Here is a 14786-nt window from a genome sequence, read left to right on the forward strand (position 1 = left end):
GACATCCCCGCTTGGTTTGGGAATGGGAGATGTAGGTGTAAAACATCTCTAGAGCATTTCCTAAAACACTGGAGTCTTAAAGAGCTATAATAACATATTATTTACCCTTATAGGAAAATGAAATAAAAATGGCCAGCAGTCTTATTTTTTATCATTTGGATACTAATAATCATACCAGTAAGTGATGCCAAACCTTTAGTAGTTTAAACACAAAAAAGGTGAATAGTAATTGTATTTTACACAGAATGTGTGACTTGGCTACTGATTTTTAAACAGAGAGGAGAACAAAGAATTTTGGATTCTTTCACTTGTGATCATTTAGAACTTTTGAATGGATAGATGGAAAGATTGGGTCATTTTCAGAATTACCAGAGGAAATGCCACCTTGTCTCTTGCAGCTTGAACTGTTTTCCAGTACTTGCACCTGAAGTAGCAGCACAATTAATTTAAGATCACTCTTAGTGTGTACAAATAAGGTCTGTGGTTCCATTTTCAGCTGCTAGGATAAGTGGTGTTTATGTTTGTGCTGTAGGTGGCTGAGTTGTAAAAATCAATTATTGCCATTTCTTCTCCACACCATGTGTGAAGCTGTTTCTCACCATGTGATTTTTAATTTGTGGTCAATATATTTACAGTCAATTTAGTCTCAATAGGAGTTTAAATATTCAGAATTACTTCTCTGGCTGTGGGTTATTGTAAATTTTACAAACTTATGTGAGACAAAATGTGATTGATAAAAGCAAAGGTATGAGGAAAAACAGGATAAAAATGTCAGTGCAAGAAACCTGTATCTGGAAGGAAGTAAATTACACTCCCAGCTTTTGGAAGGGAAGTAAGATTAAAGAAACAAAAGATTTATTGCAGTATGTCATGCTTAGTAGAACATCACTCTCTGAATGCCTTATTTCACCACTATTAGGTGGAAGTGAAAACTGATCCACATCATATTTGAGAGTCTTCTGAACAACTAAAAAAGAGAGTAAGAAACATCCCAGCCTCCCTGCCTTCATGGCATCAGCTTCCTGCTGGATACTTCCAGGAAAATCACATTTTCTGGCACCAAAATGTGGGCAGTGAGGCCATTGTGCTTCAACATTGCTTTCTCAAACTCTTTCCCACGGACAAACTTATTTTCTGTTGTGTTGAGAACCAAGAAAAACAGGATTTTAGAAGGTTTTGATGTGGCAGAGCACACACTCCTCTCAGACCTGCCCTAAACACACAGGTTATGAGATACCCTTTGCTGTCCTTGCACACAGATGGATTATTCTTGAGCAGAGTGATAACAAAAAAGTGCTACAGCTTCTGGCACCATCATTCAAGTGCCTGAACTTGACTTTCTTTAAAGTACTTTTAGCAATTCAACATGAAATGTTGCTGTAAGAGCAGGAAACTTATTAAATTTAAGATTTCACACCCTGATTTTATTTTGTGTCATCTCTATTATTCTAGTATTCTAATACTTTCCTCCTTTTAGTTTTTTGGCTTTTTTTTTTAACCTTCACTCTAGGGTGGTAGATGCAAATATTCTGCAGTGACTACAGAAAAAAATTTTCTTTCTGGCTTCTTTTCCACCCAGTTTAGTAGAAGTTTGTTCTTCCTTTGCTCTCAGCTGCAGGATTGGCAGCCTTCAGGATACATCTTGTGATGCCAAATTAGTGAATTTCATACCTGTGAGTAGGAATTACAATATATTGCTGCCAGCAGATATTGGTGGCACCTCCAGTCTCAGCAGTGGCTTAGGTCTGGCTTGCTTGCCTGTTTCTTTGTTTTATTCATTTTTGGGGGGTTATTTGGTTGGTTATTTGGGTTTGGTTGGGATTTGTTTTGAGTTCAGGGTTTTTCCCCTTTGTTTTTGTGGTTGCTTGTTGGTCTCTGTCTCATTTTTTAGTTTTAGTTTTGAGGGATTTTGCAGGAGGTTTGGTTTTGTTTGTGTAGGTTTGGTTTTTAATTGGGTTGAGCCTTTTATGTGTCCTTTGGTTTGGTTTTTGGGGGGTTTTTTTTGGTTTTTTTTCTGTTGTTTGTTTGGTTTGTTTGGGTTTCGCTGTGGTTTTTTTGTTGTTGTTGTTGGTTGGGAGTTTTTATTATGGTTTTTGGAGGGTTTGTTGGTTTTTTGGGGCGTTTTGTTTTGTTTGTTGTTATTGTTCTTTCTTTGTTTGCTTGCTTGCTTGTTTTGGAATGTTTTCTTCTGCTTTTCCTAACACCTTATCTTGTCTGCCAGTTCTTGAACTCCTTTGGAGAAACTGATTTTAGTCCCTCTGTCTTCTTCCCAGCCCACAGCTGAAATTGCCTGCTGCATTATTGAGTATTTTTCAAGCTTAACTCCAAGACAAATAGAGTCTGTCTTCCTGAAAATTCAGTGTGAGCATCCATTTAGGGTGCATTTTATATGCTGAATTTTGAGTTACACAAGGCTGGGGCAATAGGCAGAAATGCCAAAGTGTTCAGCATGCAAACATCTTCTTCCCACCTTCAGAAACAAGATCTGAGTGACCAGCTGAGGGTCTGTGGGCACTGCTTTAATTTAGTGCCAGTATTCTGAGCCCAGTGAGTTCAGGGCTGCAGGAGAAGGGGAAGGAGAAGTTGCCAAGAGTTGAGGAGAGAAGGATGCCTGCTGTAAGAAATGGAGGCCCAGAGTGGTTCCTCCCTAATGGACAGGCCAGCAACTCCTAATAAAAAAAAAAAAAGTAGGAAATTAAAGTAAAACTAACTCAGAGATTAATGCTAGGTGTTCTGGAAATGACAAGGGGAGTGGTGAATAAACACATGGCACAAAGTTTCTGCTGCTTGAGTTCGTGTCTTTCAGAATCCAGTGCTCAATAATGTGTGTGGGGACTTTAAAACCACTCCACTGTCATGAAAAGCTGAGAGAATTTCATATATTTTCATTAAAATGTTGGACAGAATTTCTTTGTTGTCTGGAAACCTCTTAGTAGAACCTTTTTGTGGACAAATAATATATACAATGCACAATATGATATATACAATACATTGGTAGTGGAGAGGGAGAAGTTCAGTCATTGACACAAAAATGAGAGTATTTAAGTTTGTACTGGTAACATTTTTTTGGAAAGCCAAACCATAGGAACTACCTGAAATCTGCTTGTCACTGATTGCAGCTCCAGCTGGGTGTGAGGGGAATACATAGAAACATGAATATTTACAGTATATAATACTTGTAGGCTTGGAAGGAGGAGGTTTTTTATTAGTATTGCGTGTTAGTCAGCTGTTTCTGCTCTTTAGACATGGCTGCATTCAGAGAGCATTCAGGTTTCCCCTTTTTTGAGCTGCATAGCTGTAAATAAAGTTGAGTTTCATTTGCTGGAGGAGACAAGTCAAACCCATGGTCCTCACTGGAGTGGCTGCACTCGGTTCACCTCTGTGGAAATGGTTGAAATTCTAATTTCCTGGCAGTTCTACTGTTTCACGAGGGCCTCATCACATGCACAGCCCTTTCTCTTTCTTATCAGAGGTTCTCACCATGAGAAAATGCACAAAGGAGCCTCCCTCTTCTACAGCACATCATTTCAAGTATCTTTTTATTAATCTATTCACAATTGTTATTGAACTTTCTTCTCCAGTTTGTAAACCCTCTGTACTTTAAATTGCTTTCTAGCACTGCTTTGAGTGTGTGTTTATGTAGGTTACATTATTTCAGCTTTCATCTGATTCCAGGATGTGAAAGGTTTCATTAATTTATTGATGTAAGATCATAGGAAAAATTCCAGTAGTAATTATTGGTGAAATAATTGCAGTTTCTCTGCTAGCTATTGCTACTCTCAATCAGTCTTTTTGTGCCTGTGCTCAGACACAGCATACTTTTATCTCTTCACTTTCTTCTGGAGCTGTAGGTACTCCTGCTTGCCAAAGCCATCCTCTTCATCTTCTGTTTAGTCAGATATTTGTGCCTTTTCCCTGTAGATTTGCCACTCATCTTTTTATATTTCTAGGCTATTGCCACACTTTGGGGTGGAATGAGCTGAGAAGTGTTTTTGCTGCCAGTACCACCTGATTATCTGGGGGCCTGGCCTTGTCTGTGGGCTGTGAGGTAGCTCAGGGGTAGCCAAGAGCCACCAGAACCTCTCAAGGTGTGGATGGTGTGCCAGATTTGGGTTTAAAGTGAGGGGTGAGAGAGGAGATCCAGTGTGTGAGCAGGGAGGCATGGCAGGAGGCAGCACTGAATTGACATGGTGACTGAAAACAGCAAAATTCTAAATGTTTGCATCATGAACTGGGAATCTGTGCCCCCACAGGTTAAATTTTGTGTTGCTTTTCATTGTATTATGAAGAAGGGAATGAAAAGTATTTGTGAATTATTTTGATCTTCCTTACCTCTGAACTCTCCTAGGAATACTTTTGTTTTCTCTTCCAAGGTTCCACCTTTCCCCCTTCTCCAGTGGAAAGTATAGATGTCTCATTTTGGTTTATTCTTCACTATTAATGCATTAAGTTTTTTATATTGTACTCTTAAAAGTGCTGAAACAAATTGTTAAATAATTTGTCCTGATAGATGGGTTGGCTGAGAATCTCTGAATTTCTGCAATACTGCTAAACCTTGTGGAGCAATGTCCTGAGCTCTCTGAAGGGAGTGTTCAGGCTGGATGGGTGTGAGCATGGCAGTGCCACGGGGTGGGATGGATGGAGGGGTTTACAGGATGAGCAGGATTATTCAGCAGTGTTTCCTTCTCTCCCTGCAGCCTTTCATGTCCCCCAGGTACCCTGGAGGCCCAAGGCCACCTCTCAGAATACCCAACCAGGTAAGGCTGGTCCCTGCTGCTCTGCTGGCCCGGGGTGAGGGGTCTGTCCCTCTGCCACTCACTTCTGTGCCAAAGGCTTCTCTCCCTGCCCATCTCTGGGGCACATCCAAATTATATTTATTCCACAGAAAATGTGGGGATTCTTGGTGAGACACAGGTCTCATGAAGTGCTCTGTGGCTCCCAAAGGCACTCTGGCAACTTTCTAAAAGCGCTGAATTCCCAATTTTCTCTCATCTCCATCTAAGGATGTGCAATGCCAGCGAGACAAGGATGAGTAATGAGCTGCTGTTCGTCAGCAGGGACCTTTTCTGGCCCATCTGTGAGAAGAGGGTTCTGGAAGTAGAGAACATTCGTGTTTTCAAGTTCTCCATAGTGCAGAAAGAGGAGGAGAAAGAGTTGTCAGCAGATGAAAAGTTAAAGACAAGCAGACAGGAAAACATCAGTGGAGCTCTGAGAGGAAAACTAGGTCATTTACAATACTGGGAAAGGTAGAAAGGATAAATGGAACAGGTAATTTGGTTTCCAGGACTGCCTTTCGATTGTCACACTATACCCCAGCCTCATTTCTGGCTATTTTTTATATTTGTGTAGCACAGTTTCAACAAATTTGTCATTACTTTTGACACACTATCACCAGAAGTTAGAAAATGTAAATTTCAGTGAGTTGGATGTATCAGGTGGCAAGACTTGTCCAGGTGTTGCTCTGCCTGGTGATATTTGGGATCAGGTAAAGCCACCTGGTCCAGGGCTGCTGTCTCACCAGGGCACTGGGGGACTTAATTAACCTTGATGAGGTTATCATTTGTGCAGTGCCATTAGCACTTAATATCTGATAACATTTTACTGCTGTAACTCAGTTTTCTCCTGGATTTTGCACTTCCCAAGACTATCTTAGCCAGAGGTGTCTGAGCTCCAGAGCCAAGGGTTTGGGTTTCACACCCTCTGTGCCTGAGCTCAGTGAATCCTGGCAGGTGGGATGTGGTGGCTGGAAGTACTGCCAGCCTGCAGGTTTGGTTTCAGAAGTGTTTTTCTCTGCACACTGTGGTATTTTCAGTCCAGAGTGGAAGGTAGTCACATAATTCCAATCAGCTGCAGCTCTTGCTGCACTCACATTATGCCAAATTCATTAATTGCTGCATTAGCAGCGCTGACATTACTCAAAGTACAGCATGGATGAGCAGGGTGTGGAAGCAAGAAACTGCTGTGGTGCAGCTTTAAGGCCCAAATATTGATTAGGTGGTAGTTTGGTCTTGGGATTGGGAAAGGGTCCCTGCCCATGGCAGAGGGGTTGGAGGGAGATGAGCTTTAAGGTCCCTTCCAACCCAAACCATTCTGACGTTCTGCTCACTCAGGATACATTCTTACTGAAAATGTGATGGTGCTTTGAAATGCTAAATAGCACCTCATGGATCAGCTACAAAGATCCATTCATAAAAGCATTTTTCCACTTGACCCAGCTGCAGGTAAAATCCTGTAAAAATGAGCTTTAAACCTAATTCAGTAAACCCAGAGGGCAGATTAGTGTGGGAATTTAAAAGCACGTTAACACCTGACTCAGAGGAAACATCCAGGAGTTAGGAATTAAACGAGTGTGCTGTGTCTTTACCATGGATTTCAAGGCATTCTGTGGGTTGATGCTGTGTTTTCCCTGCCTCAGGCCCTCGGAGGTGTCCCGGGGAGTCAGCCCCTCCTGCCCAGCGGGATGGACCCCACACGGCAGCAGGGTGAGTGTGGGACCCCTCCTCAGTGCTGTCCTCACAGCCTGGCACCTTTCCTCCTGCTGATCCTTAGGCTTTTCTGTTAATTAGAAAGAGGTGATTCATTACAAGTAGCTGTAGATGGTGATGGTGTCTTGCATAATTAAATCAGCTGTGTATTGGATGTACAGACATAATGTGTTTTATGTTTTGTTTGCAGGTCATCCAAACATGGGTGGGCCTATGCAGAGGATGACTCCTCCAAGGGGAATGGTGCCATTAGGACCACAGGTATTTTCTGCAGAGGGGTTATCCTTAGTGACAGGCCTATACTTAGTCTGTATTCTGTCTTTGCTGAGCTTGGAGATTCCCAGGACTTGTTTTTGTAATCTCTTTTTAAAACAAACCTCCTGTTTTACAAAAAAAATCTCTTCTAAATTGCAGCTGTACAAATTTAAAAGATTAAAAATCTGCCATTTTCATAAATATTTGGGATTAAAAGAGACATCCCTTCACTTGCTTTCTTTAGAAAAGTGTGTGTTGTAATCAAAGACTGACATTGGCAAGGCAGACCAGGAGTGGAGTAGGTGTTTCCTCCTCCTCCTCACTGATTATGTTGTTTAGGAGGAAAATATTAATACCTTCTAACTTTGCCAAAAATACCTCTCCAAATTCTGTAAACTTTTCCTTTCATCCACTGTTGATCTAAATTTTGGCACAAGCAGCAGAGGTTTTAGTGAAAAGTGAGATGTCCAGGCTACCATTTGTCCCCATGTCCACCTCGAGCATCTCTGTGGCTCTGTCCAGAGGGACAGGGCAGGGGCCCAACAGTCCTGGTGCAGCCCTGGAACACAGCTCCAGGAGTTTCCTCTGTGCTTTGTCAGCACTCCAGTCAGCAGCACGTGGGTGGAGCTGTTCCTCACTGGTGCTGCCAGTGTTTTGTTTCACAGTGTGCTTGTTGTGCCCACACTGTGCATTTCTGCTTCCCCATTTCAGATAATCTCCCTGGTGGCTTCTTGTTTGAATAACAGCTAAACTCTAAATTATTGAATAGCTTTGCCTTCCAAGTCTGTTCACAACTGTCTTCTTGCTACAAACCAGTTGTGCAGTTCTTTACAATCTCTGCTGAGCGGCCAGCAAAACATATAGAAGTGTAAAATTAAATATATATTTTATATGGCCCTGAGATGTATTTGCCATTTTTGGAGGTAGGAAGAGAGGCTCTGCTGTGCTGCCATGTGAGATTGAGCTGATCCTTTAGGTAGCACCATTAGTCACACAGCAGGCAAATCTCATGCCACTTTTTAGGAGGATAATTTTTCCATTTTTGCTGTCATTTAACCAGTCTTTTTGTAAACTTCTTCTGTCTTGTGCTCAACATCCTGACCTACACAAAATTTAAGTCCGCAAAATTTAAGTTCACAAATGACTCCATAATTGGATCACCAAATACCTGGGCTCTGCAGAGAGCATCTCTGCTCTGGGAGGACACCTGTATGGGGGGCAGTGCTGTTATTTAGGGCACAGGAGCAAATCTGCCTAGGATTAGCAGTAACTACAGGTGGAAAATTGTCAGGTGAGACAGACAGTTCTGCTCCTATTCCATTGAATAAAAATAGGTTTCATTTATATTTTTATGTAAGTAGTGCAGTCTAACTTTGGTCATGGTATCAGGACATAAACTCAGATTTTATGGGCATTGGGAATTTAATTTGTTAGCATTGCTAGGACATGATTTATCATATTAAATACTCTTCATTTTGATTGTCAAAGACCTGGGGTAGTGGAAAGTGTCCCTGCCCAGGCCAGGGGTGAGACTGGATGGGCTTTAAGGTCCCATCCTGGGATTCTGTGATTATTACAATTGAGTCATGGAAAGAGAAATGTAATGGTACATTAGAAAAGTTATATCATATGGTTTAATTTTATACAAACATAATGAAATCTAGGTAGAAATAATACCATTTAATATCTCATAATCTTAGTAGGGGATTCTGATTTTGAATTGTCTTGGTTTAGAAGTTTAATTCATTAATAAAACCTGACTCTAACTAGCCATGAACTTATCTCAAAATGTGGGTTGAGCTGTGTAAATAGTATAATTCCCCCTGCAACCATGTTAACCATTCTTAGCCAATATCTGTTGTTAATATTGTTTCTCCTTGGGGTTAAGGATCCTAATTTTTAGTCAACAGTCAGGGAATCCTGAAAGCATGAATGGCATGGCCTGTCCTGGCAGCAGTTGCACAGGGATGTCATTAACCTGCTGTCCTTTCTTTCCCCCTCCTCTTTGGTTTTGTTTTTTTGTTTTGTGGTAGTCTGACCCTTGGTTGTCGTTGCAGAACTATGGAGGTGCCATGAGACCCCCTCTGAACGCTTTAGGTGGCCCGGGGATGCCTGGGATGAACATGTAAGCACAACACAAATCCTACTGTGCCTAGGAAATGCCATTATTGCATTGCAGAAGGAGCAGTTGGGACAGACAAGGCAAGGAGAACGTGCTTTGGTGACCAGTAATTGCAGTTTTAATAAGTGAACCCACAGTCTTACGGGAGCCTTGGCTGTCCTAACAAGTCTGTACAAATAACTCAGTTTTTTTCACAAATCAAACTTCAAATACTGGGAATATGTTGTCAATATAATGACTGATATATCGTTGTATGCATTTTTAAAAAGGAAATTATTTATATTTCTACTTACTAAATACCTTGTGAGGAATGTTTTTTCTCTGCAAAATAATCCAGTACTTAATTGTAGCAAAATAGTTTTTGTCTAGAAGTATTTATAAGAAAGACGGAATTGATTTTAGTCTTCCTCCACTGCAGTTCTTATTTCCTTAAATACACTTATTTCCAGTCCAAACAGACAGAGGAGCTTTACAAATATGAGTGTATTTCTCTCAGTGTTTCTGTGTATTTCTGGGTCTGTAAAATCATCTGGTAGAAATGGATATAATCTGAGTTCAGATTTATTCTAAATGTGAATGTAGCCATGGCCGGGTGTTGCACCTTGTATCCCTGAAGACAGCCCCCCTTTTAAATGTGTAGAAATACTTCAGATGTAACATTAAGAAAGCAGTAAAGATTTCTATATGCTTTCTCATTATATCATAGATACCCATTTTTACTCTACTTTTATAGGAAGCATAAATAAGAAATGATAATTTTAATTTTGAGTGAAAAGTTACCACTGAAGAAGTCAAAGAGGTACAGAAATAGATAATGTAATTTTTAAAAATCTGCAGTACCTCTAATGGGTTTGGATTTCCAGACATACATTGAAATCCTGAGGCAAATAAATTAAAATCTGAAGTTGTGTGTTGCTCTATCATATAAATCACATATGGGGATTTATGACAATTCTAGGAGCCTTTCTGAGGGCAGGCATTTATGGTTTTCAATTAAATTGATGTGGAAAAAATATTTAGACATTTGAAAACCAGTGTGAGTCAAGGCAGTGTGGAGTTTTTCCTCAGCAGAAGACTGTATAAAAAAAAGGAAATTAACTTTCCAGAAGTAAATTGAGGGATAGATATTTTGAAACTTATTTATTTACATAAATGAGAGTTTCCCCAGGAAAAATAAGAAAACAGTTTTCTGTATGGCAAAAAGATTTCCTGGCATACCAGAAAGAGAGAAGGGGGATTGAAATACTTATACTGTGCTCTTTATAAACACGTTTTATCAAAGGTTTGCTCTGAGTTGGGATTCCTTGAACTGCATTTTCAGGACAGGAGGGTGTTTCCCTGCTGTAAATTTCCTGCTGTCTCTGAAGTTGTAGTGAGGCCTCAGAGTCAGGGCTGGCCTGGGGGCAGTGGCAGAGGATGGAGCCAGATGTGCTCCCCTCACCCTTCACCCACTGTGGGTCACTGGGAAAATCACATTTCACCTGTGCATGAGGATGTCCCCTCCTACCTGAGTGTTTTCCTTACATGACAATTTCCCACTGCTCTGTCCTTAATTTTCTTGGGTTTTTGCCAGTGTCAAGTGCAAAAATGTGTGCTCCACAGAAACAGCTGCTGTTTCAAATCCAGCTTTTCCTCCTTGGAATGCCAGGGGAAGCTGCTTTGGTTAAGAGCAGACTATCTGCCAAATGGAATGTTACAATTTTTCTGGGTGAGAAAGTGTTGTTTGTGGTCAGAAAGGGCAGCCTGAGGGCTCATAAGGCAACATTTCAGCCCACAGAATCCACAACTGCAGCCCTGCTGGGTAATTCCTGCCCCTGTCAGCAGCAGCACCATCAGATTTCTGTTGGGCACAGCTGATGCCCAACCCCTGTTCTTCCACAGAATAACTTCATTTTAGGCTGTAAGTTTTTCAGTTGGAACTTGGCACAGCCATTTTTAGGAAGATTTCATGTCTCTGCCAGTTTTTGGAAGAAGAAGGCAGATTTCAGGGAGCCTCAGTGTTATATTTCACTGGTGATTTTTAACACCCTGTGTGACCTGCAGTGCTGTCTCAAGCACTAAGAATATCTCAGTCATGCCTCAGATCTAAAAAGAAATAAAAGAAAAAGGTGTGATTTTGTCTTTTAGCTTCAATTCACAAACTTGAGTCTAGATGTTTCATTTCCTGATGGAATATATTTGCCTCTTGGGAAACTGGAATTTCAGACTTTTATTTTTTCTAGCCAGAATTGACACTTACAGGATAAACTCTAAAAAAAATACGGGGAAAAAAAAAACAAACAAAAGGTCATGGCAACAGAGACTTTGTGAAGTATTTTGGAATTGGTGCTTGTATGGTTATGTTTTATGACCCTGCTGGTGCTTCCAAAAGAAACATTTAGTAAAAGACAAAAGACCTGCTTGCATGGAATTAAAAAAAAAAAAAAAATTTTAAAAAATTGCAGTTTGGGGGGTTTTCTGTGTGTTTTATAAACATTTGGCTCCACAACATCCATGTGGCTTTCCAGCAGACTCTGCTGCAGTGATTTCTAAGTTTGTACTAAAAGCTGTTGAATAAATCTGAAAATTCCAACAGCTTTTTAGAGGAAAGGTGAGTTCCCCTGTCTCAGTGTAATTTCTGAGTTTCCATATTCCTGTGGCTTACCCCAGTTTTGTCTCTGAGTCAGTAATGTCACAGAAATGAGTGCAAGGGTTTGGGGTGAAAACAGACTTTTAAGTGTTGTTACAAATATTCCTGATTTTTCTGAAAGAGAGGATCCAATAAACCAATGAAAAATAAGAAAAAGACCAGCAAGACAAAAAAAAAAAAAAAAGTTAATATTTCACTATGTGACCATCAGCAGAGGAGAAATTGCTGAATGTTTGACCTGAGGAGCATTTTCTCTCTCAGTCTTTCTTTGAATGACACAGAAAAGACCATACCAACATTCTTGCTTTCTAACATTCCAACAATAAAGGCAGTGGGAATAAATAAATTTTCTGTTTGTTTTTTTTTTTCTCTGAGATTCTTCCTTTATAGTTTCATCAACAATGTAATAAAAAAAATAAGATTCAATATTAAATCCCTCGGGCAATGTATGCACTTTAATAGCTTTTATTTCTGCAAGACTTAGAAAACTCAGAACTCATTAATGAAGGGTGATTCTCTCTGTCTGTTTCAGTCTCTCTCCCGTGCCTGGCGAGCTGCAGTGCCTAATGTTGCTTTTCTACAGCTAATGAGGCCAAAAGGCCATGGAAAATGTGGAAGTTTTGTCATCTGCTCTGCCTCTCTGTTGTCAGGGCCTTCAAGCAGTGATTCTGTCTTGTTTGTAAATAAGCAGGAGCTGTTGGTACTCCCAGAAATAACTTTGGGTTTCAGGCATTGTGACTGTGAGCCTGGAGATGTTACCTCTAGTGTGTCTGAGTCCCCTCTGCATTGCTAAGAGATGAAGCCTCACCCCCAAAATATTTTTCCAAGGTTAGCTGAGGGTGAGAAATTTAAAATAACAGCAAAAGATGTGAGAAAAACCCTCTGAGGGTTTTGTGGGTGTAATACATGAAATTTATATCATGGCTGTTGTTGTTATCATCATGCTCACCATCATCATCATCATCATCACCATACAGGGATCATAGCCACCTATTTTGTATGGCTTGTTCTTTTATAAATTAGGCATTCCCAAAACATTTATTAGCTAATTGCACAAGTTTTGCTAATGAAACCTGGCTATGCTGCAGTATTCTAGATCCACAGTAATTGAATGCATCCTTAGCACTTCAGGCATGTGCTTAATCATGTGAGCAAGATTACTGGTTTTAGGACCTAACATTTATTTATTTTATGACTTGAATTTATTTTCTGAGTAGTAAATACATTAATCAACTCACCAAATGACTGAATAGCAGTGCAACAACAAAAATTGTGCTCTTGCATTTTAACTTATTGTAGTTATGGTTTGTAAACACACTTTAGCCTGAAAAAAGCCATTTCCTTCCTCTGGAAGCAGGTTATTCAGATTTTTTTTTCCCTCAGAGCTGATCAAAGGATGAGGGTGGTTCTGTGTCTCATCTTTCTTCTTCTGTTTCAGGGGTCCTGGGGGTGGTAGACCTTGGCCAAACCCAACCAATGCCAATTCTGTAAGTAAATCTTACAAATATATATGACATCTCTTGTATTTAGGGAAGTATCTTCATGCCAGGCCCAGCCCTGCTGTCACATAAAGGTTGTCTGGGATCCTGCATGAACAGCAGTGTCTGGTATTTTTCCAGAAGGCAGAAAATCTTCATTGTCATTCAGGGATCATATATCATTAGTTTAGTAGTGTCCATTTTTGGCACTTGTAGGTGGATAAAGTGGGTCTGGCTTGCCCTGCTAAACAGTTCTGCCTAGTTTTCTCACTTTTGGCTTTTTAATTCTATTAGTGAAATTCTTCAATTTTCTTTTCCATGTACTCCATTAAAATTGATATTCTTTAGCTGATAGTTGAAGTCTTTTCAGTCCCTGAAACCAATTGGCAAGGTCAATAATAGATTTATTTGTAACACTAATTTGGCTGACAAGTTGTCTGTAGAGAAATTTGTGCTTGTCAGTACAGTTGCTGCTCCCTCAACAGCTCTGGCCTGTGTTCCTTTGGAGAGAATAACAGCAAAGGCAGTAACAGAAAAGGAGACCAGATCAATCACAGGGTTTCTCCAGGGCACTGTCCTAAAAAACACATAAATTAAAAATGGAAATAAATACCGGTGTCTTCTAAGGTGAAAAATGTGGTCACTTCTTTTCCTTTTGTGGTCACAATTGTTTTCCAAATTTGGTGTCTCTAAGATCATACAAATTCAGTTCATGCTTGGCTGACACTGGAGTCCTGCTGACTGAAATGCAAGTCTGTGCTGCCTGAGTCCATACACCTTATGAACTACATTGCCTTAGGAATCTTATACCTTTACATTTTAATTCTTTGTTGTTTTCTTAGTCAATATTCTGAAATTGCTGAAAAGAGGTGTTTATTGGGACAGCAGAGGCATTTCCCCATGACTTTAGCTATGTCCTTAGTTACTCTAATTGCATCAGCTCTCCCCTGCAGCTGCAGGAGCCCATCCCAGTGCAGAGGGACCCAAAATCACTGTTTTTTCTATTGATGTTACAGATACCTTATTCCTCAGCCTCTCCTGGGAACTACGTGGTGAGTGCCTTTGTGTGTGTTGGTTGGACATCACATCTCATTTGGGCAGAGAAACAGCAGCCCAGATGTTGAGGGAAGCCCCCGTGTGCTGGCTGGGGGTGAACATCTGGCCTGAACCAAGGTTTCCCAGCCCCCTCTGGTGCAGATGTGGGTGCTTACCACCAGAGTCATGTTCAGCCTGCTCCAAATTGCCCTCAGTGCTGCTTCACTTCAGAAAGAACATTTCTGTACCTCATACCATGTATTGTCTACAGTAATGAAGGACAAAAAGGCCCTTGGCTTTCTCAGGAAAACCATGCTGGGTGAGAGTTCCTGAACTTCTGCAGGAAAAAGGTGTTCATGTGGAGAGCTGGACTTTGTCTCTGCCACTGGAGATTAACATTGTTTATTATTTTAGAATCTCTCTTGTAGTTGCTGGTGCACTCAGGTTGTCTGTATGGCTGGGGAGCTCTTCTAAGGCAGATTGTTTATTCTGTTTTTATCACATGGCACATGGCTGGTGTCACAGGGTGAGGAGGGAGAATTATTATAATTAAAAACAATTTATTTTGTCATTTATTTAGAAGATTAGATGGGGGAAAAGTTATGATTCTTGCAAGTGCCTGTAACTGTAGGCCTCATTTTGTCACAACTTAGTGGAAACAGTCAACATTTGCTGTCTCCAAATCAGTTCTTTCAATGCAGAACTTCACAGAGCTCTCTCTGTTTGGAGGAGGTTTTGTGGGTTTGCCACATTCTGTTGTTGAAGAATTTAAAAACATTTTG

The 14786-nt window shown here is 40.5% G+C and overlaps 1 protein-coding gene across 2 annotated transcripts in view; it reads left to right on the top strand.

The window, feature by feature from the left end:
* The window catches only part of SSBP2 (single stranded DNA binding protein 2), a 137630-nt gene that overhangs the window by 100629 nt on the left and 22215 nt on the right, over positions 1-14786 (top strand). For both annotated transcript variants that reach the window (XM_059837097.1, XM_059837098.1), the window contains 6 exons: positions 4698-4757; positions 6416-6482; positions 6676-6746; positions 8798-8865; positions 12930-12978; positions 13986-14021. In XM_059837097.1, the coding sequence (XP_059693080.1) occupies positions 4698-4757; positions 6416-6482; positions 6676-6746; positions 8798-8865; positions 12930-12978; positions 13986-14021 (351 nt within the window). The remainder of the gene's footprint in view (positions 1-4697; positions 4758-6415; positions 6483-6675; positions 6747-8797; positions 8866-12929; positions 12979-13985; positions 14022-14786) is intronic.

The sequence above is a fragment of the Haemorhous mexicanus genome, chromosome Z, assembly GCF_027477595.1.
Source record: "Haemorhous mexicanus isolate bHaeMex1 chromosome Z, bHaeMex1.pri, whole genome shotgun sequence".
Lineage (NCBI taxonomy): Eukaryota > Metazoa > Chordata > Aves > Passeriformes > Fringillidae > Haemorhous > Haemorhous mexicanus.